The sequence below is a fragment of the Ipomoea triloba genome, chromosome 9 (assembly GCF_003576645.1).
Source record: "Ipomoea triloba cultivar NCNSP0323 chromosome 9, ASM357664v1".
Classification (NCBI taxonomy): Eukaryota; Viridiplantae; Streptophyta; class Magnoliopsida; order Solanales; family Convolvulaceae; genus Ipomoea; species Ipomoea triloba.
In genome coordinates this window covers 22,748,890-22,773,251 of record NC_044924.1, presented here as the reverse complement: position 1 = coordinate 22,773,251, position 24,362 = coordinate 22,748,890, and the positions used below count along the sequence as shown (strand labels likewise).

The following is a 24,362-nucleotide window of genomic DNA, read 5'->3' as shown; positions in this document are numbered from 1 at the left end:
CTTTACCCCTCCAATAATATGTATTTTTGAGTTTTCCGTCAAGTTGAGACGGAAACTTAACGTCACGTCGGGGACTAAACTCGTCACTTAGCTCATAATTAAGGAGTAAAAAATGAATAAAGTCATAACTAAAGAACTAAGTCGAAACTTATGTATAACTAGATCAATTCTCTTTAAAAAATATGAGCCAACATTACATATTTACATTCGACCAAGGCTGCTAGCTCTCCAGATTAGAGTGAATTATTTCTTCTGTCAATTATATTTCATTCATTTTATAAAAAGAAAGAAGATCCCTGCATTTCATCTGGTTGCTTCTAAGATATACAGGAACTTGATATCTTTAAGTATAATGACTTATCTACTTTTAATTCTCAATTTTAATTAAAATTTTACCAAACTCCATCCTACTATAAATTAAAAGCTTTTGAAAAAATAGAAATGTCACTGCAATCAAGAGTCTATACCCTCCTTAAAAAGATGAAATTGTTTGAACAAAAGGCAAAATAAAAGCATATAATTAAGATATTCCTGTATAGAAGGTAAAAAAAAAACCTCTAAAACTATCAATAGATAATCATCAGTGCTGCAAAACTGCTCTTAGACTACATTTCTACAGTATTTCAAATATAGATGAGAAGTGATACAAACACATCTGCTCCTCCCTAAACATTCCAAATAACAAATGTACGTAGGATGACATCTGAATCCTGAATCCTGAAAACTGAAATTAGCCAATTAAAACATCCCTTAGCTTCCACCAAATCAAATGAATAGGTTTTAGAACATCAACTCCCATTGCACGATGATCGTGAAACGAATGATACTCTACTTCCTAGACGCGAATAGCTTTCAAGTTTGGAGTATATGTTGAGAAGATAAACGTGAAATGAGGAGGACATATCATCCATTGTGTTGTCCTATCATTTACAACGCTATAATCAGAAACAACTAAAAGTTTAAGCTGATAGTTGGATTACATATTCATGTTTATATATTATATGCTTAACACGCCCCCAAAGCATGTGTTTCATCTCAACTAAAGTCTAAGTTGATAATTAGACTGTACATTTATGTTTATATATTATATTATATGCTCAACAGTTCTATCAGGAGAATGTAGCAAAAGGAAGCATGGATAGAATAGAGAGAGTTACCTGAGGAAGTGAATGTTAGCATTTCAAAGGACAGGAGGTCCCCCAATCACACCAGCAGAGCAGCCTAGCTTGATCTCCAGAGGTATAAATGATGCCTTATAGGCCAACAGCCCACCTGTAAGAGAGCAGAAACAGATAAACAGCCTGAAAGAACACCAAAAACCACACTGCCAAATTGGTGGTTGTCAAGGAAGTGTCAACTGTCAAGCACATCTGTAACACCTAAGCTTAAAAATAAACAATTTCTTGATTCCCTATGGAAACTATATATTTCCCATAGTTAAAAACTGAAAGGTATAGTAATAATGAAAATATCATACATCTAAAAATCGCGGATGTCAGATCAAGCCACTCTCAATGTGATGTAAGTAGAACTGGGCCCACCGATGAGCTGAACATATCACTAAGGGCTAGTTGAACCTCATTTGATCCATGCTCACAACTTACCAAGCTTGTGAGTAATGGGAAGAAGCAAGACAAGTTTTTTCTAAACGATGATTCTCCTAAACTACAAATAGCCTGCAAAGCTGAAACAACGAGAGGTGCCCGTGCAGCCAACTCCCTCCGTTTACCAGAACCTAAGGGAACCAACCAACAAGTCCGTGCACGAACAGATGACTCAAATAGTGGTCCAGAGCATGCAACTTCAATATAAAACTGCAGGACCTCCTGGCATAGGTTGACAAAGTAGGCCTCTATTTCAGACTCTTCAGAACTGGGAGGTCTGTCAATTGCATGATTCTTTAAAACTGTGAGACAACTTTGATAAGACTCGTTTTCAAGGCGCAATAATGGAGGGTCCTGCATCTGGGTCATGGAGCCAAGTTCATGCAGCTTTGACCGCAATATGGCATCACTGTTTATCTCGTGAGCATGAAATGCCACAGTATGCACAGCATCAAAGAGGACAACAACATTTTTTGCGGAAAGCTGCTGTCTATGTATGTTATAAATCTCCACTACTGCCTGCAATTTTAGGAAGTAACCAAATTCTGTAAGATACTTATCTGCATTGAATCTTCACAGAAATATAACAGGAATGCACTGAAAGTTGTTTATCTTGTGTTTTGGCTGGCAGCCAGGATAGTGCTATGTGGGTTGATTAATATATGATAATTCCTGCCCCAACTATGAAAGAGTTAAAGCTTTGGAAGAGAGGGAGAATGTAAAACATCAATTAGCTCTGCATATTTCTACTTCTTCCATTCCCCACACTCCAGTAATACAGCCTACCCCTACACCATCTATGTTAGCTTGATGCATGCAAAAAATTTTAAAATATAAAATAAAAATAAAATAAGAATAAATGAAGAAAAGGAAGTTTGTTTGGGGGATCAGTAGCAAAATGCATCTGGGGTCTTACTTTATAAAAAATTCAAATATTTTTTTAAAAAAAAATATCAGTATACTGTCTCCTCTGGCTACCTGAACTATTAAAAATTGAACAGCAGCCCTACACTTGACATCCGAAATAGAAGTGTATAGATGATGAAGCCTCAGGTGTCGTTTATCATCATCAGGTGTATCTGTTGCAGCTGATTCTCCTGTGTTCCTGCTCAGAATTTCCTCCTCTGTCCAAAACTTATTATTTTCAATTAGAATAAAAGAGAAATCAGGAAGTGTAGCATGAGCAGCTTCTTTAAGAAATGAAACTACTTCAAACCACTTGTCTTCAGAGAATAGATTCCCAGCACTGCTGATCAGACGAACAACAGAAGTAATGCCGATACCAGCAAGGCCCTGGTGAGGATGCTTAATAAAACTCACCAATATCGTCAGCACCTTCCACATGAGTGGATTTATGGTGTCATAAAACTTAACAAAAAGATCCACAATCACTTCGAAAGTCAGTGTGCACATATCATAAAGCCACACATCTTGATCATGTTTGCCTTCATCACCATCTAATTCTTGCTCCAGTGAGTTTTCACCAGAAGGATTAATAGTAAGTTGAACGTAGTTAAAGATCGGAAATAAGACAGATTCGAAGATCCTTTCCCACAGTGGTAAAGAGAAATGATGACCATAGTTGCGTAAAGAATCAAAGAGCACTTCTAGAGCGTTCTTCCTGATTTCAGGACTTGGGTCAAGGCTTAATTCAGACAATCCTGTGAAAATGAATCAAAATAAGTAACTCAAAAGAATAATAAATAATTCAAGTATCAGATCTGGGTCAATTTGAAGCCTCCATAAAATCATAAAACTGAAAGTTAAGATTTCCTTACCAGCCAACAATGGAAACCATAAATAACAATGATCCTCCTTGTTTGCTAACTCCCCATTTTCATTTGTTTTATCATTTCCCTTCTGCAGTTTAGAGATACTTCCTGAAGTTTCTTTGTCCTTGTTCTTTGAAGAGTCGAGATCTCCTTTAGCAAGTTTATCCACACAGAAACGTAATAAAGCAAAGGCATTAAGATTAATGTTTTGATTGGGTCTACTACTTGTGAATGCAACAAGACAATTAACACAAACTGTGAAAGCCCTCTCAGTCTCAGTAATATATGGAAAACAATCTCGAACAATCTTTTCCATTATTTCAAAGGCTAGAAGCACAATGCTTTTGTGGCCATCATAAGCAGCTGTAGTAAAAACCTGAAAACATTCACCAAAAATTTCCTATATCTTAACAAAAAGAGCTAAAATAAAATTAACATGAAAAGAAAATATTCGCCAACAAATATTTCCCCAAGTATCTTTATAACCAATCAATTAATTAAATAAAACAAAAGCAGCAGGATTTATCATAGAAAGCTAAAAGAAATGTAATTATGAGGTGAAAGTATTAGGAGGGATTCAATACCATGAACATGCTTTTCCATCCTGACTTCACATAATTAACTCGAGACAAAACCATCTGAGACACACATCTGATTATTAACTCTCTGATTTCAATAGCACTGCTCTTTTGCATAACAATCACAAAGGGTTTCATAAATTCATTCTGAAAATTATAATTAGTCAGTTCCCCCAGCTCCAGGAATTTCATTGACAACTGGCGTAAAGAGTCCATTGCAAATATGGCAATTGAAAGGTTTTCAGAACAGCCAATGTCCACAAAGAAATCAGAAAGTACATTCCAGATTTTTGACCAAACAAGCCTGACCCTATCCATGTTGTAGTGCCTGTTTATGTAAAAAAAGAAGGAAAAAAAATCCATCACAAATGTTTACCACTATTCAGAAATAAAGAACATTAAGCTGAAACCAGAATTCTATTCAAAAGAAGAGCAGCACTAGGAACAACAGAGGAAAGTGGACATACGCAATCTCAACCATCTTCGCGAGGCTGAAAATCCTAGGATTTGATGTAGGTCGCAATTCATCCATAGACACCTTACACAAAGCCTTGACAAAGTCAACTATTGCCTCACTGTTCAACTTTTGGCTCCTAATGAATATGTGGCTCATTTCACCAACTTGTTCAAACATGTTCAAGTTAGAGACCAATTTATTCATCTGTTCAGAGGTAATCTCAGCAACAGCACTGCCACTGACACCAGCACTATCATAACAACCCCTTCTCATAGAAGAAGCTGCATTTTTTATTTTCCCAGGTCCTTTCTTTTTCAGACTATTTGATTTGGCTTGTTTCGAATGGTCAAGATCATTCTGAGGAAGTGCAAAGAATATGGCATCTGGAGGAGCACCCTCCCATATGAGATGCAAATGCTCAAACCGAGAAGCACATGTGAATATATGTTCCCATGCATCCTCTAAGTAATTTCCGTCCTCATCTGCAATTGTCACTATTGCCTGTTTGAAACATAACTATCACTTAACCAGAAAATGAAAAATATTTAGGATTTTCATTTTCTTTTGGCCGTTTTGGGTATATCTCACGGGGAGATGTATTAAAACCTAGGTGAAATACCTGGAAAGGAGCTTTAACATACCGCTAAGTAAAGCCCTGAACCTAACTATGACTTTTATGAGCATCAGCAATTGCCATTCATTAATGAAAACCTTAACCCATTCATAACTCATTTGATAAGCATGGAATATAATAAACAAATACAAACCTTTATGGCATCAATATTTTTTTGTTTGATATCTGCAGGTGAGTGAAGGGAAGTGAACTTTGCAACAGATATCACAAAAGCATCTCTATGCATTTTCATGGACATAGCTGCAATGATGTGAATAGCATAACGAAAGCCTTTCAAACACTGAGCTATTACAACTTCCTCATCACTTTGGTCAAGAGGAACACTGAAAGCAGCCAACATTGGAGCCCAGCATGACTCAATCATGAACCTTAGGATCACCACATCTGTTGCCTGATAAAAAACTGACCTACAAATTGCAGAGAACAAGTTTACGAAGGTGGTAAACTATTTATGGAAAAAATAAAACAAGAGGCAGCAGATGACACCTATATGGATAATTTTATATTATATTTAACAGAACTGTTATAAACTAAGATTGAGCCAAGGCCACTCAACTGGCTATAATACACATGGGCCAAACCACACTAAAAGATTGAATCCAATCAATTAGTTAGTCTAATCCATGGCCTTATAAACTCATATATTCTCTCTTATATTTTCAATGTGGGACTCTTAACAACTATAGAAGAAATGGGAAAAGTCATTCCCACCACTTTAAGCAGCTAGTGGCAACTCAGAGCAGGAAAATTTCTCACACGTCAGGCAAAGAAGAATGCGCTAGTTAATCTTACTCGGATTTTGGAGCATTTTCTTTAAATTGTTCCTGAATGTGCTTAATGAGATCATCACTGGTCTCTATATTTTCTTCCACTCGCTTGTGGGCCACAATATCCAGGATGCTATTTAAGCCTAAAATTTTGTTAGAGTCCACAGACCGCCTACGTTGAACAGCCAAACTATCTTCATCCTCCATTTTGATCTCATTTCTTGATATTCGCTCAAATAAAGATCTCAAGTACTCCTCTGGCAAATCTTTGCCATCATCAATCCCATGATTGTTCCTTATAAAATCATCAGCTGACATCTGCATAGTTTAAAAGAATATGAATAAGAATTGTTCTAAGTTAGAATAACAGGTAAGTATCTCTTTAATATAAGAAAATAAGTTTACCTTGCTCTTGACCATGGGACTATGAGCATCAGCATTAAGCATTATGACAGAGTAAGCAAGGACATATGCAGTATCCGTACTTGAAAAGGCCTTTGGATTACATTTACAATAACGTTCAGCAAACTTTTCCATTATACGATCTATCTTTTGCGCCTCACATGGCAATCTGAACCCATGTAGAAAGGCCCTGATTGCCTCATCAAACTCCACACTATGGAAGTCAAAGGAATCCACATATGCATGCATTACTTTTAGTGATAAGTCCTCTTTTTCCCCTAGATAATCACCAATTGAAGTCTTATTCAAACCCAAGGTATTTTTAAGGAAAGAGGCTATCTCCTCCACTGAGTTTCCCAATTTATTTTCATTTATCAGGAAATTGATGCCTTCCTTTGGTTCGCAATTAAAAAGAGATATACCTTCCTGCAATGAGTTATTATACATTAGCTTCCATAATCCATAAAAACAGTTTGTTGAAAGAGGATAAGCAAACAAAACTACTCAACTGTTATTCAAGGGCATTCAATGTTTCCTACCTGAAGTTCAAGCTTGTAAGAATGATACTGCTCAATTGTTGAAGCATCAGAAACTTCAATGAAGGCTTCAGAATGAGAATCTGATGTTTTAACAGCATCACTCCTATCTCCATTATTTACATAAGCATTATTTCCAAAAGGACTTAATGGTTCAAAATCAATTTCAGATGTCTCATATTTCTTTGCAGAATGAGGATCTGGAATTCTTAGTTGTTTGTTCATCCAGTCTCCCATAGATTTTAAGATGGCCACTAAGCATTTAATAGCTTCCAGCTTCATGGTTGCTTCTTGTAGGGGTAAGAGTGTCATCACCGTACCTGGTGGGGCACCTTGAGCAGTTTTAAGAAGCCCATTTACCATCCTGAAAGATAATTAGGATGACACAAATATTTAACTCTGAATGCAGTATGATGATTAAGCAGTGAGCATTTTTGAAGCATCAAAAGCATACCACAGTGGGTTTTAACATGTCCAACTAATTTTGGTGGATTTATTGATGAAGATATGCCATTATTTACTTGGATGAAAGAACAATATGGGGTTACAGCAGGATTTGAAATAGGACATGAAACAAAAGAATTTTTTTTTTTTTTAAAGAAAAACAAAAGAAAAGAAAACAAATGTCCTTTATGGTAATTTTATCATCTTTAAATGAAAAAAGAAGTTCAGCAAAACAAACTTATCTGTCTTTAGTAGAACTTATCAAATATGTCTACCAAACATAATAAAAGCTTTTCAAAATAATTCTATATTTAAGTTCTTAAAATATATCTTTTTGCCTCTTATCTACGTGGACCAAATAAGCATTAAACTATGCAAGGAGTAAAGACCGCACCTCTCAAATATGTTTGAAGACTGGACATCACAATCATAGTTAAGGAATATATCTACAAATATTTGGGAGTCTACACAAAGCTTCTCAAGGAACATAAGTACTATCATTTTCTGCTGAAAATTTGGTTGAGAAACATTTTCCAGTACTCTGAGGACAATCATGGGAAAAAACACTCCAATTTCTGCCTTCAATCCAGCTCTAAATCTTGAAACCAGACTAATGAAAATTGAGCACAAGAGCCGGAAAAGAGTTATAAGGCTTGAAGAACTGTTTTTCAGTAGTGACAAACACAAATATTGCTTAATGGCACCTAAAAATCTGTAACACAGAAAAGTAAAGTCAATAGCAAAATTTAAGATTAAAGATCAAAATTAATTATCGAAAGAAATATATCAAGTATCTGATTTCATAATTTGAATGATGCAAAACATGAACAGAACCCTACACATGGGAAAAGGAGAAGTTCAACAATTGGCAGACAAAATATAAACGTGCCTCACCTTTTGTTGCAGCTCCCTTACAAGAAGGATTTTTTTTATGGTCACTTTACAAAGCTGACTGATCAAATTACTGATTTTATTCATGGTTCCCAAACAAACAAAAGCAAGTCTTCAAGTCACCTTTCCTTAAAACAATAAGGTTCATGACATCATTCTCTAATATTATTGCTAAATGTTAATTAGGTAATGGCCAAATTATCAAACACATTTTTATCAAAACAAGTACCTTAAACCCAACCAGTATTCTATGAGAAGATAGCTTTTATAGAAAATTTCACCATATTGCAAAGAAAAGGTCTGCATCAATGCTTAATTGAAACAATACTTGAAATGACTTGGTTTCTGTTTGGGGGAACTGATATTCCTACATTTTCTGTGCTATCTTCATGAACTGTCTCACCAAAGTAATGTTACCAAAAGGGTTTCCATCATATCAACCTAGATTCACATAATTATCGGAACAAGTTTATATTCATCACAAACACACATGAATCATATAGGCATTCTTCTAAACTCTTCGGATATTTAGCAGATAGTAGCTTTTCAATTATTGCCTATAAATATGCATATTCATTGCACATTTAAGGCGTGCTGGCATTATCATAAACATAAAGTTTTGAACTAAAGCTTTCACTGACCCCAACAATAAAATGTACAACAATGGGCACTAAAGCCATCTTAACAGTCAGTCCAAAGTCCAAACCTTTCACTTGTCCTGAAAACTGTTCCTGCATTCTCCAACAGTATCTTGAGCAACTCCAGAGCCACAATCTTCCCCTTCATCAACTGTGTCTTCATGGACAGCTTACATAATGCTCTGAAAACCAAGAAAGCGTCCCGTCTCAGCTGATTCCCAATTTTAACTTCCAAATCATCATCCCTCTCCCCATCACCATCCATCAACTCCTCTTTCCTGCCCTCCAGAGCCGTCTTGAACATGTTGATCTCCCAGTACTTCACATCCAGCATATCCTTGTCTGTTGAATCCAGTACATCAGCAGGGTTATTAGCCATCTCCACACTGGAAGCGGTAGCATCAAACGCCATACTGTAAGCAACACCATCTGCGTTTGTACTCAGAGGAGAGGTGATCAACATCCCATCCACATCTGACATAATTTTAGTTATAAAACCCTGGACAAACATTGTCATAGTCCCATCTCCATCACCCTTCTCTGCTGGCTCCATCAATTCCGCCACTGCAATAGGCCGGAGCGGGATGGTAGTAGAGTCCGCCTCCATCCTCTGGAACACAATCACCAGAATTTGGATCAACGATGCCTTGGCAGTAGCCTGATTCATCACATTTTTACTCGCCAAGCATAAATCGTAGCAAGTCCTCACAACCTGTAGGAGAGAATCTCCCTGGATTCGCAGCGATAGTGATGTGACAGAGGATAAAGCGGTCTTAATAACAAGCAATTCGACGTGATCGTCGCCAAGTTCAAGGCATTTGCTGACAGCCTCGATGAGCTTCGCTAAAAGCCTAGCGCCGGGGCTGCCAGTCGGGTCAGCCTCGCCCCGTAGGTAGCCATGGGTAATGAGCTTCTGGAGTGCGTCGAGAGCAGGCTCGGCTATGTGAAGGTTGCCGGAGGCCAAAGCGGTGATGAGAGGGCTGAGGAAGAGCTCGGAATTAGCGAGGGAGAAGTCGGCGAGGACGCCAGGGAGGGAGGCGTCCCATTGGCTACAAGGGGAAGTGGGAGCTGAAGCAGGAGTGCTTGGGGCTTTGATAGGCGATGAGAAGCGTTCGATAACGGATTTGCACTCATGCGCGAGCTTAGAGTGCTTCAGCCATGAGCCGTTCTTGATGATCTTCTCGAGGGCTGGGACTAGGATTTGGTTCAGGCGGGAATCGGCTTCCGTAGAAGAAGAAGCCATTCCCAAATTCAGTTACACAACACAATATTATATTATTATTATTGTAATAATAGCAAAGCTACAATGGCTGACGAATCTCCATAATGTGGGGGCGTTGGTGGCATCGCGGCATTGCTTAGGAGAGGAATTACAATCAGAAATGGCAATGGCGTGCTTAGGAGATAGAAGAATTAGAATCAGAAATGGATGATTATTTGCGTCCAGATCGCGGTTGCGGGATTGGCTGTTTTGCCACACCAAGTCCAATATTGATGAAGATGGAAAGTGCCGATTATGGAAACAAGAATATTTTTTTTTTAAATATAACTAGTAAATTACCCGTGCGATGCACGGATTAATTTTGTATATTATATATCTAAAATAATAAAATTAAAGGTTAATCTATAAATAATTATAATTTATAATATTTGAGAGTGTATGTTTATTTGATTATAAGATCAATGCAAAAGTATCAATAATAATATATGACTCATTTGATTGTATTTATTTTAAAAAATTTTATATGTAACATAATTTATATCACATGACCGTTTTTGCATTAAAAGTTCTTTTTCAATAACTTGTGAGAACCATTTTGTGCTCCTATTTTTATTATTTACCCCTATATATACACTACCACCTTATTAGCAAACATATAGGATTTGTTTAATACAATATAAAGGATTTGACTTTGTAAAATATTTAATAGTATTTATAATGGCTTATAATATTTTCTATGTGGAAAAAACATCCTAAAATTATTGATGAAATTATAAACAATTCTAATATTTAAAATTTTACATTTATTTGAAATTATAAGATTTGTATATTAGTGTTGAAATTGATTACTTAAAAATTTTATTAGGAAAAGTCTAAAACCAAAAATAGAAGGAAGAGCATGTTAATTGATACTATCTCTATGTTGAATACCATAGTAAAACTAAAGTGTTAAATACAGTGTTAATTCATATATTTTATGTCTTTTTATTACTAAGCTAAATACATATCATTAATAATTAAGATAATCCTTAGTCACATCCGTAGTACTAAAAGTATTGCTTTAATTTTTTTATGAATAAGAAATAATATTATCAAACCAAAATAATTAAAAAATAATGTGTCTATTGTACAAAAAATTTTATAATTGACTTAATAATTAAGTATTAGTTTTTATTGCCTAATACAGATTTACAATTATTAAACATTATTTACGATATTTATTGTGTCCCTTGTAATATTAAAATTATTAGGTAGAATTTTTATAACTAAGATATAATTAAGATTTTTTTTTGTGAATACTACTAACTCTATTACAATGCAGTATCTGTTCATAACTACTTTCTCAACCTATTGAAGCATAAGAGTCAGTATTGCCACCACCTCCCGTATATAATTAAGATAGTACACATAAATTATATATTTTTTAATAATTAATAATAATTAATATAATTATCTTATATAAATTTACATTTATTAATAAGTATTTATGATAATTATTATTAGGTATTAATAAAAATGATAAAACAAAGTTAAGAAGAAGAAGAAAATGAGGAGGAAAGCATATATATATATATATATATATATGCCATACAATATTGTAAGGTAAATTGAGAAAAAAAATTAATAATTACTTCAAAATCAAATATAAATGTTCTAAGGAAACATTGAATTTTACAATTAAAAAGTGTGCTATTATTTTATTGAATTCAAAAAACATCACAAGTCAAACCCCTCATTTCTTCTGGTTGTCACCGACTCCTTTGCATATCTTCTTCTCCGGCTCTAGATGACTCTTGTTAGTAACTCCATCAACACCATGTGTTCATACTATGACAAATATTTCATACACATACATAAATCGAAGTATAAACACTGAGACTAATGTCAAAGTATTAAAACAAAAACAATCTTGTGCTTCAACAAATAATAGTTATCATAAAATCGATATTGTAAAATGATATTATAATCGATATTATAATGGATGCAACAACAATCCATTATATTTACAGGGCGGTGGAAGAAGAAAATAAGAGAGCCGCCAATATATGATTTCACATAGAACGGGAAGAAGACACAGACAGTGCAAATTGAATAATTATGATTTTCAAAATCAACAATCCATTGTATTTATAGGAAAAAATGGTGAGAATTATAAATTTGTTAATTTTTCAAAAGGAAAGTATTATTAATTACTTAAAATTTTTAATTATTAATTCTAAATGAAATTTGTAATCCTATGTATAAATTATAATTTGTTCCAATTATTATTATTATTATTATTATTATTATTATTATTATTATAAAGATGTATAACTTTCATAGTAACACGTGCTTCATGCCTTTTTTCACCGATCTGGAGACTTTTTTTTTTTTACATTTTTTTCGTTCTTTTAATATAAAATAATATATTTTATACATATAGATTAGAATATATTTTTCCTAATTTTTAAATTCCATTTCAAAATATATTCTAATCTATACGTATAAAATATATGAAAATATATTATAATATTATAATATTATAATATAATGGAGGTTTCAAAATAATAGTATGGATGTTACAAAATAATATTATAATATTATAATATTATAATTATAATTATAATATAGTAATATAAAATAATATATTTTATACATATAGTATAGATTATAATACATGACTTGATTTGATTAAGAATAATATATATGTTTAGGAATATATAGTATAGATTATGAATATATCACCAATCACCAATTTATATTAACAATATTACCATATTACCATAAATATATATGGATAATTAATCAATTATAGGTGAATGAAATTGGGGTATGAAATTGGTATGTTCTTAGCAATTGACTGATTTTATGAATAAATATATATGAATAATTAATAAAATAATAAATGAATAAAATAAATGATTTTACTAAAATGCCACTAAGTTTGGGCGGGAAAATTTGGGAGGAGGATATTATTTTTATATATAGTATAGATTCCTTTGAAAGGAAAGAATAAAGTGTATCAATTGACATCACTAATATTTTATTTTAAGATGTTTTTCATTGATAAAATTATCTATATTATATTATTGATAAAATATAAAATACGCACTTAGGCTATATTTGGCAAACCTAACTAAAAAAGTAGCTGAAAACGGAAAAGTTATAAGCTCGAAGCTAAAATCTGAAGAGCTGCTAAGCTAGCTGTTATGCTTAAAAGTGTTTGGTAAAATTAGCTTTTTGATAAGCTGATAAATGTAAAAAGACTAAAAAGGACATCTTCATATAATTTAAATAATTTTAAATTTAAATAGGTTTGTTTATATATTAAAATATAAAATAATGAAATCAATATATTTAAATAAAATATAAAGTAAGAATATATATTTGAAAATATATAAAGTAAAAAAAATGTTTATAATTCATATTATTAGTGTATAAAAAAATTAATATTCAAACATAAATGTCAAACTGAAATTACAACCAAACATAATGAAAAGAAAATGTCAAAAGGGTTTTAATTTAAATGGGTAAGGGATGTCATTTATTTAAGATAATAAGGATAAAGATGGAAAAAGTTAAAAATCTACTAGCTTATTTTTGAAAAGCTACCTAAAGTAGCATTTCAAAATAAGCTCTTATTTTAAGCTACTAGCTTATTTTGAGAACATTACCAAACAGAGCTTATAGCTTATTAGTAGCTTAAAATAAGCTATAAGCTCTTAAATAAGCTTTGTCAAACAGAGCCTTAGACATATTATAGGCTTATTGTTTAAATTTCTAAATTTTCTCCTTATTCTTGCACTAAAATGATTTAATTTTTTTTTTTACATTTTAAATGATTAATGATCGAATTAAGGCCAAATAAAAGTATGAAATTTACTCAAGTTCTATAATTTTTCTCCCATTCTTTTTTTCGAAGGTGAAGATTTATTTAAATGTTTTAGTATTTGTAATCATATTTAAATTCTAACAAGAATGCGAACAATTTCTCTTGAATTCTTAAAGAGCAAGAAAGAATAAAGAACTTCGAATCAAATTGTCAAAAGTCAAAGAAATTCTCTACGATTATGTAAGTTTCTCGTGATTTTTTCCCAGGTTTCTTCTTGTTATAATGTTTGTGGTCATATTTGAATTCTCGAATAGTTAAGATATTTATATTAATTCTTATCATCCTCATTATATATATATATATATATATATATATATATATATATATATATATATATATATATATTTCATAATTTAAGTTTTTAAAAAAAATTACCAATGACCTTGTAATTTAGTGGCACGAAGTGCTCTACCAAATGGCAGGTTACGGGTTTGAGTCTCAGTGCTTCAGTAGGATTTATGGGTAAAGATGTGATTCATTTTAACTTTTTAAGTATCACATCTTTTTGTATGCATTAGATGACTAAATAATTGATTGATATATGTATTTATAACCTTTCATATTGATCTTACAGCAAGATAAAGCAAAATCATGAAATACGCCATAAGTTTTGATTTATAATAACATTATCTATATCTGATGACGTGACGAAAATTATTATTATTATTAAATCTTTAAAAATGGAAATTTTGATGTGAATTTATATAAAATTTGGTAGATAATTTGGCAGGATTATTAGTGTATTTGGGTTCCAATTGTGTTTTCTACAAACTTTTTGGGGTGACAAGAAAAAACTTGCAGCCACTATTTAGGGATGTGCATTGAGTAAAATTTGTTTTGTGATCCTAGATGGCAAATGACCACAAGGAGATAACACTACTACAAATAAGGCTTTTAACGTCGGATTTTTGACACTTTTAACGTCGATTTTCTTTAAACGTTGTTGCCCCAGACATTGTACATCAAAGAAACGATGTCGGTTAGACAACCAACGTCATATAACATATACGGGACGTCGGGATAATAGCAACTAACAGACATCGTTTAAGTTTTTTTTTTTTAATAGATATGACGTCGTTTAATAGTTATTAACGGACGTCGTGTGTGTGTGTGTGTGATATATAGAGGATTGCGTTCAAATGAGAACGATGCGCCCAGGAGAGAACTGAGAACGAATTGCAGCACGCCATGGCCCACGTGTCGAGATGTAGTTGCACCTAAGGTTATAAATAGGTGCATGAATGTTAACAAGGTAAATTACTTGTACTCGTAAGTGAAAATATGTGCACAAGTGCATGTAAAATATATTACAGGTGCAAGTAAAATGTACACTGAGCATCAATACTAAGTGAACCTAATGTTATAACTAGTTGCACCTAACGGTATAACAAATTTACTTGCACCAAAGTTTGAGTTATTTACGAAATATGCCCCCGCGTCGTTTTTTTAAAATTACATCTGATTCGTTGATCTGGACACGTGAACGGCTGTGGATCGTTCTTATTTCTTTCCTGGGGACCCGTTCTCATTAGAGCGTGCCCCTATATATATATATATATAATTAAAATTATTTTACTATTTCAACCAAAACCTGTACAGTTTTACAATTTACACTTCACACCAACTTTCACAACCTATGCAGTAATTTAACATTCAAAATCAAACTAATAAACATAAACATGAACTACTTTGAAACTAATATAAATAACACAATTCATCAAACTAATAAACATAAACATCAACTACATACTTTGAAACTAATATAAATAACACAATTTATCAAACTGACAAACATTATTAATCTAATAAACATCAACTAATTTGAAACTAATAAATAACACAATTCATTAAACTAATAAACATCAATGTAATAAACATAAACCAATTTGAAACTAATAAAGAAGCATTTTAGTAACTCCATCAATAAGAAACTTAGATCATGCATGTGTCTCTAATTTCATCAATCTCTTGTTGAGTGTAGGGCAATCTTCCTTGTTTCTCCAAAGTCTACAAAGTTCAAAATAGATAAATAGTAAATAAGCTAGTATTTTTAAAAATTAGAAGGAGAAAGATATTTTATTAAATTACTTGCCTTATCCATTCCTTTGTATAGGTAGTTGGAAACAATTTTCAACATGAATTTCTTCATGACATAATAGTCGTATTCGGTAGTACCTCTTTGTTTATTACACTACATTCGGAAGCACAATACAATTAAGAAATTTTATTAATAAAAACCAATAAGCTTGTTTTACAAAGTGTATGAAGTACTTACCGAACATGTAATCCATTTTGGTGGACGACATTTTTTCCTTCCACTCAACATGCTTGTTGCAATGACACACCTATTTATTAATATAAGACATAAAATATATGTAAATATTTGACATCACTATATTAATAATAATTAATTATTTATAAATTTACATACGTTTTCATTATCTCTTTAATGTCCTCACGTGCAATTGCACATGAGACACTACCAACAAAAAATAAGCAGACAAACAATAAAGACGAAGATAGTGACAAACCTATCAACAAAAGGAGTAACATAACTTATAGTAATTCCAACCAAAAATAGTATATACTACCTGATACTATACAAATTACAATAAGTATTTAGATAATTATTTTTAGAAAAGTGTAAATTAAATATTAATTTTAATGTCAACTATAATGAACTCCTCATATATAGTATTGTATTGATATACTTTGAATTACTTATTTAAATACAAACATTAGCGATTAAATCAGTCCCGTAATACGCATGTACAACTCTTCTCAAAAATAAAAGTAGGTATATTTATCTTTTAAATTGGCATCATAAATGCAAACATAATAACTTATGCAAAAATTGAAAAGTTTAATTAGTAAGGCCCTGTTTGGTAAATAATTAGCCTACCAATTTTAGAATATTTGACCATTATTAGTTGTTTGACTTAGTTAAAAAATCACTATAAGTGTTTGGTTAATAAGCTTTTTATAACTTTAAAATACTAAATTTCAAAAGACTACTCAAAGCAACCTTTTCAATTAGCCTTTTGAGAAAATAAATTATACCAAACAGCTATCAGCTAACAGCTAATTTACAAAATACTTTTCTACAATAAGTTAATATTATCAATTAATTATATCTTCTAACCCAATAAGCTAGCAACGATTTACAAACAGGGCATGGGTCTTTAAAGTGGGCCAATTTAATATTAGTTTAGCAAATAATAATTATTTTTTAGTTTTCATGAAATTGATGGAGACAATGAGTTGAGATTTCTGTGGGCTTCTATCATCAATTAAAAAATGTGTTAGGACTTAGGATTAAGATAAACTTTGAGGCGATTGCATTTGTTGTAAGACTTTTCCCAATACAATATATTATATATATTGTGGGCCTTAATAATGTGGTACAAGTAGACTAGGCTCATTAAGCTATAGGTTGGATTAGACATCTAGGTTTAGTCCAATCCACCATTATGCCTATATAAACCTGCATTGATGTGATGCAGGACAGACAATACCTACAGATATGGTACTCACACTGCTAAGAAAATACCAGGACACCATCTAGGGTTTTGAGTCAAGGGCATCAACTATGGTTGGAGATCAACAATCTATGCTTCCGCTGCTACAAGTTAAGTTTCTCGTAAATTCATTATGCATGTTTAGATAGTATTTCTTGATCTTACATTTGGTATCAGAGCCTCTATCAATCTCTGTCTGGTTGATTGTATTGCCTAAAAGTTCAATCTCTGTCTGGTTGATTGTATTGCCTAAAAATCAAACTTAATTTCATATACATTAAGTTTTTGTATATGATTTTTTGGACTGTTATTTTAATATTCGGATTGTCCAAAAAATTTTTTGGCATTGAGGAATTTGTATTTCTTCTGTTAAAATAATAATAATAATAATAATAATAATAATAATAAAATTGTGATATTTTTTTCTCTTCTTCCGTCGTGTGTTTTTTTGTTTCCCTACAAGTCGCCGATTGCTATGAGCGACGAAGGCGGACGGTGGGTGGTGTTGTGGCTTGGCCATTGGCGTTGCGACGAAGAGGCGGCGGCGACGACGAGGCTGAGTTCCTGGCGACGTCCTGTTCATCTTCCGCTTCAGGCGACGCCGTCATGCTCCAATCGCCGGTAGTGGTGCTGGTTTTCTAGTTAATGGTGCGACGACGGCGACCAGGGAACGATTTTTCAGGCACTGTCGATGGTCGTCACTATACTATTGAGTCAAGCTTGCGAGGAAGATGGAGAATTACCGGATTTGGTATCTTCGTTTAACGACAGTAACAAGGGCGAGCTTTAGGAGGTTGAGGCGAGATGGCAGAGGGTGGTGTTCAAAGCTTCAGGCTGTCGCCGGCGTTATCCGCTGCCCCTCAAGATTCAGTCGACGGCGAGCTAGGAGAGGTGGCGGAGGCAGAGGCGGGCTGGGTTTTCCGCTCTTCATGGGGCGACTGCTTTTGGCTGCTCCTCAAGCATCCATGGACGACGGCGACGAGGAGATGGTGATGCCTTCACTGTTCTTTATTCCTCCTTCGGGCAACGGCGACGTGACTATGGTCGAGCTGAGGACAACAAAGGGCGCTAATGACCCTCTCCTCCTTGCTGCTAAATCATTTCCACTGGTGTTCAAAGTTCCAGACAGCGCCGATTTCAATTGAATGTTTATTCTCTGGTGGTTGGCAACAGATGGGACCTCAGCTCGCCGGCCGGAGCAGCTTTGGAAAAGGTTCCTATTCATATTAAAGTGCAATTATCATTTTTTTACCATATATTTCATTTGCCTTATTAATATTACTTATTAAATTTTGGTAAATGGTAATTATTAAGTTTATTATTGTCATATTAATATTACTTAATTTATTTAATATTATATATTATTGGTAATTGCTTGTTTGGAATATTAATGCCCTTTAGTTTTCACTTAATTTGGCATTAATTTGTTATTAAATTATTATTCAATTTTGTGCAAATATTAAGTTTTAAATTTGCTATTTCAATTTGAATTTAATAATAAAATTTATATTAAATTGCCTCAAGAATTACAATTTATTTAGGATATATATATGTGTTAGTAATATATTAATTTGCAAATCCAAGCATTCTATGTATATTTATCAAATAATTATTTTGTTATATTATTATACATTCATAAAAGCATACATTAAGGTTGAATTTAACATATTATTGACTCATAGGATATAATGATATATCATTCAATTTTAGATCATTAGGTCAATTTAGGGTATTATGACCTATTAAGTCAGCTTGTTTGGTTTCTCATTTAATTTGAGCATATTTTAGTCCTATATTTGACTTGGGACTTTAAAACCTATTTTGAACAAGCTATTTGGGACCTATATGGAGTCATTAAAGTATGGATCCTATTGTTATTGATTGATATTTTAATAATAATTATAGCTCATTTTGAATTCATAGCATGGTTATTAAGTTTTAGTTATTACTAAGTACCATATTTTGTTAATGGTACTTACCGTTGGTAATAATATTAAGTTTGGATCTATTTCAGTACTAGACCATTTTTATTCATTATTATAGCTTATTTGGGTCATTAACAATCATAGGCCTAATTTGAGCAATTAAGTGTTATAATTATTTGTATTGGGTATTTTTATGAGCCATTAAGGATTCAAGAATTATAATTTTTATTTTTTTTGGCCATTAAGAATTATGACTATTGTTTAAATTGATATATTAATAGTTTTCAGGGCCTTAATAATAATATTATTAATTCTTTTAATAATAGTAAACAATATAGTTGGTATATTGCATTTACAATGGTAATTTAATTATTACTCTAATTTTAGTCTCCCTAAAAGACATTATTGTCTTGGTTAATTATTATGTGGTGATATAAGATTGGCATTAGGCATCCCCTTAATTACAACTTTGCCTTTATAGTTAATTGGCAATATTTGGTTACTGTTATTAAGTTTAGGGGCTAATCTCATTTATTACCTTTCATAATAATTATTATTTCTTGGTAATCTATTATGTTTTGAAAGATTACCTATTTGGTGATTATTGATATTGGTAATTAAGTCCTACCATTAAACCATTAAGTATAATTGGACGCTGCATCGATGTTACTAGCGATGAAGATGGAGGGAGTTTTAGCACTATGGGAGATGCGATTTGCATCATTAAGGTAAGTCATTAAGTTATAGTTAACTGCTATAAATTGTAATTGTCACATTTTATTTCTTTATGAAAAAATGGAGACATTAAAGAAGGTGTATTACCATACTTTGGTTGTTATTATTAAATCTTAATAGTAATTATAAGGTTACTCATTACAATTAATACTTTAATGATAACATTATTATGGTTTTATTTATGAATCCTGAATTGTTTCCAATTATGTTTGTGGCAATGCTTAAGATATGAAATTTTTGTTAGGCAACTGACTATTGCAATTATTGTACATTTATTCCATAATTCATTTAGTCTTTGAATTATGATTAATGTTATTGCCCATATTTGGTTAGGTATGATTCATACTCTTTGGATTGTTTCTTGCATTTGATCATATTAAGTGCATAATATTAAGTTTAATTATGCAATTTTAGTTTGTGAGATTTTGATTTACAAATGACAATATATACTTTTGGTTAGATATTGTTGAAATTTGTAAATTTGATCTATTTTTCATAAATTTGATCTTTATGTATTAAAACATTTTCATGGGCTTAAAGTTTGAAATTTCAAAGTATATATTTATTACTTTACTATTCAAAAATTTGGGTCTCTTTGGTTTGGACTCCTTAGAGTTTGAATATTAAGTTTATGCTTTGGAAACTCATATTAAAAATTGTCTTTAAGTTATGTAATTTGTTTAGAATATATGAGTTAAATGCCTAATTTTATGCATATTCATTTGTCCAACGCATAATATTTTGTTATGCAAAATATTTTTTTTATGCCTTTAGCAATGCATAAATTTAAGATGGAATTATATTAGTTCCTAATTAAGTTGGACTTATGCATAAACTTTAGTTACGGTATTGCCTGAACTTAGTACATTTGGACCATTGTTTTAGTTCACCCGTTTAACTTTTAATCATAGGTGAACCATGCAATTTTGGTGTATACCATACAATTTTTTTTTCGGTTTATACCCCCAAATAGTTATACATTGAGTGCATATGAATTGGGGAGGCATACTAGTTTTATGGCCATGATTTAAAAAACATCTCGTGCCACTAGTCCCCTTAAATATCATATATTTGGATTTTCCCATCACGATCTGGTATAATTTGTTTGTTAAAATTTTACTTGTTCCTTGCCAATGTGATTTGATTTTAGTTTATTAAAGAATAGCCATAGCATCTTTAATTTACTGATCTCTCTTAAGCTTCAACCACATAAAAGTTAGGCAATGAATTGATAATTGTCTAGTGATCTTATAATTTTAATTTGGTTGGGGAGTAGCCACAGCATCCTTTAATCAGTTAAAATAATATATTGAGCAGTTTATCTGGATCACAAAGTTTTAGACAAATCATTTGTGATTAATTGTATTTAATATGATGGAATTTAGCCCACAGGCAATTTCATTATATTTGTATGATTAATTAGGGTTAAAAACTGGATTATGATCATAATTTAGCCCACAGGCAATTATGTACCGGAATATAGTTTAGTAGTTTTATGATGATGGAAACAAATAAATTTATTTAGTTTATGATTATTTCCATCTCTATCATAAAGTTTAATTTTATGATGCAAACTTTAGATCATATTTCTTAATTTACCCACAGGGATTAAGAAAAGGAACATGATTTCTTAAGTTTTATCATAATAGTTGTAATGAATCTCGTTGATTAAAACTTTAGCCTACATGCAAGTCTTATATCACTTGATTCTTCAACTCATTTGATAATTGTTTCATCATAAAATTTCAGTTGGATCTAATTGAGTAAAACTTTAGCCCACAGGCAAGTTTTATGTCTCTATATTCTTCTTTCTATTTAATAATTGAGATGAAATTTTATCATAAGGGTTTTAATTGGATTTAATAGAATTAAAACTTTAGCCTACATGCAAGTTTTATGTCAATAAATCCATCACCCATTAGATAATAATTTTATCACAATTTCTTAGAATTTATAAATTTAGTTAAATTATACTTCTAAGTTTTCATGGTTTGCATTGGCAAAACATGTATTTAGTTACTTCCCAAAATTTAACCACTTTTATTAATTATTTCGCAAATCTTGCTCGGTTATTTGGACTAACTGTAGTAAGTTACGTGATATATTTGATATACCTCTTTTGGTTTTCAAGAATTAAAATGTACCTCTTCGAGCCAAATTCCAACTTGGTTTTGAAAAGTGTATTTTAGTATATGCAATTAATGGTGGGGAATTATATCTTCATTATTTAGTTGGATTGGAACCAAATATTGATTATTTAGTATGCCTAACTAATGGTGAGGAATTATATATCTTCATTATTTAGTTGGTCAAATCAATTGTGAGTACGCATATCATTAATTCTGCTAAAGAATATTTTAATCAGTGGGAGTGATCATTTACAAAAAGATCATTAAGATGCTCCACTAAAGATTCCACAAGTATCAATATTGTATTTGTTCATATAAATTCATAAGTTCAAATTATTGAACATTTAATTGTGCAACATATTTATGAAAATGTTGTAACAATATTAAGGAGTTTATTAGAACAAAACATTTAACTTGTGATACAATGTTATTTAAATAAATTCTTTAGCATGTAATAGAGTCTTTAGTTTCTTCAAAATTGATCCTGGGCCATTTTGATTTTTAAGGCTCAAGATAATTTTGCAAGACATAAAACTAAGACTCATAATGGATCTTAAAGTTATTTAGGAAGTTATGGTGTATATTTAAAATTCCACATTTATGGACTTAGAATTTTAGTTTATTGTTTAAGTTGTTGGAATGCTTCTATGACTAAACTATCTTTTGGCTATTTTGATGAGTGGGAGTGACAGACGTGTCAACTCCAAACTCTTGGCAGTTAGAGGTAGTGCTTAAGTTAAGTTATAAAACTAGTCATGGAACATAGTTAGCGTTATGCTAACATTAAGAGATCTCTACTTAAGACATAGTTAACATTAAAGATCTTAGAGATCATGAAGTGTACTCTCTTGTACAATTTGGATGGTTTTCTCTTTTTAAGTTGCACATATATTTTATTTTGAGAAACATCCCATAAGGTACCAAGAATAAACGTTGGGTTTGTTCATAAAGGACTTAAGTTGGGGAATAAAAATGCATGTGATGCATAGAAGATATTACTCTGTCGAGTAGAGGACATATCGCTATGATTCATGTGTTTTGTTCTTTGATGAGAGTTATGCTATTACTTGCACCAAGTGGGAGACTGTAAGACTTTTCCCAATACAATATATTATATATATTGTGGGCCTTAATAATGTGGTGCAAGTAGACTAGGCCCATTAAGCTATAGGTTGAATTGGACATCTAGGTTTAGTCCAATCCACCATTATGCCTATATAAGCCTGCATTGATGGGATGCGGGACAGACAATCATATAGACACCTACAGACATGGTACTCACACTGCTAAGAAAATACCAGGACACCATCTAGGGTTCTGAGTCAAGTGTGAGACAAAACGACTAACACAGGCAACACAACAAGACATCAACTATGGCTGGAGATCAACAATCTATGATTCCGCTACTACGAGTTAAGTTTCTCGTAAATTCATTATGTATGTTTAGATAGTATTTCTTGATCTTACATTTGTAGCCGTGTATAGACTAGTTTACTAGGAGTGGGGTCCACAATATTACATCAGTGAAACGTTTGAAATCAAAAGTAAATAATAATAATAATAATAACATGAAAGTGTTAGATTAAAAAATTAAAAATAAAAAAAGAAGTGATGATTGGGTTATAGATAACATTAAGGTGATGGAACATATATAGTATTAGTATAGTGTATAGTGTATATTTAGTGTGAAACAAAATATATAATGAAGTACGTAGAACTATAGAAGCTAATATATCAATGGCAAGGGCGGGATGATGCAATATAATGGTCTAGTTGTCAAAAAATATTTAAGAAGTGAAATTCATGAATAAAAATTATCATGAAGATTGCTTATATTATTTAATTAGGTTTAAAATTGTAAAGAATAATGAGTATAAAGATCAATATTGCTATATGAGGAAAAAATATTTCAAAGCTCAACATTGATAACTTTTTTTTTTTTACATGAACATTAGGAACAATTTATCACTAGATACTTTTGTCGTCATAAAACTTTTTAAATTATCCTTAGAGAAAAATGTATAATAACTTTTATTATATTATTAGAATAAAATATATAATTAAACTATTTTAATATATGATATTGTTATTTATAATTATAATATTTAATTTAAAAAATCACCGTAGTTTTATTATCATTTGTTATTATGTATTGAGTTAATAACCGAAATGGTCCCTTGACTATAGCGAAATTACCGATTTAATCCTCGACTATTATTTTTGCCTAATTAAGTCCTTA

General features: G+C 31.8%; 1 protein-coding gene across 1 annotated transcript; it reads right to left on the bottom strand.

The window, feature by feature from the left end:
- Positions 1-1,165: 1,165 nt before the first annotated feature.
- Positions 1,166-10,056, bottom strand: LOC116030761 (brefeldin A-inhibited guanine nucleotide-exchange protein 2-like). The gene is made up of 12 exons (XM_031273089.1): positions 8,792-10,056; positions 7,589-7,906; positions 6,754-7,114; positions 6,218-6,640; positions 5,838-6,130; positions 5,179-5,452; positions 4,422-4,912; positions 3,961-4,282; positions 3,383-3,752; positions 2,583-3,265; positions 1,478-2,123; positions 1,166-1,272 (listed from the first exon to the last, which is right to left on the bottom strand). Exons 1-11 carry the CDS (start codon positions 9,964-9,966, stop codon positions 1,512-1,514), a joined length of 5,322 nt encoding a protein of 1,773 aa, XP_031128949.1. The 5' UTR covers positions 9,967-10,056; the 3' UTR covers positions 1,166-1,272; positions 1,478-1,511.
- Between the last annotated feature and the right edge of the window lie 14,306 nt (positions 10,057-24,362).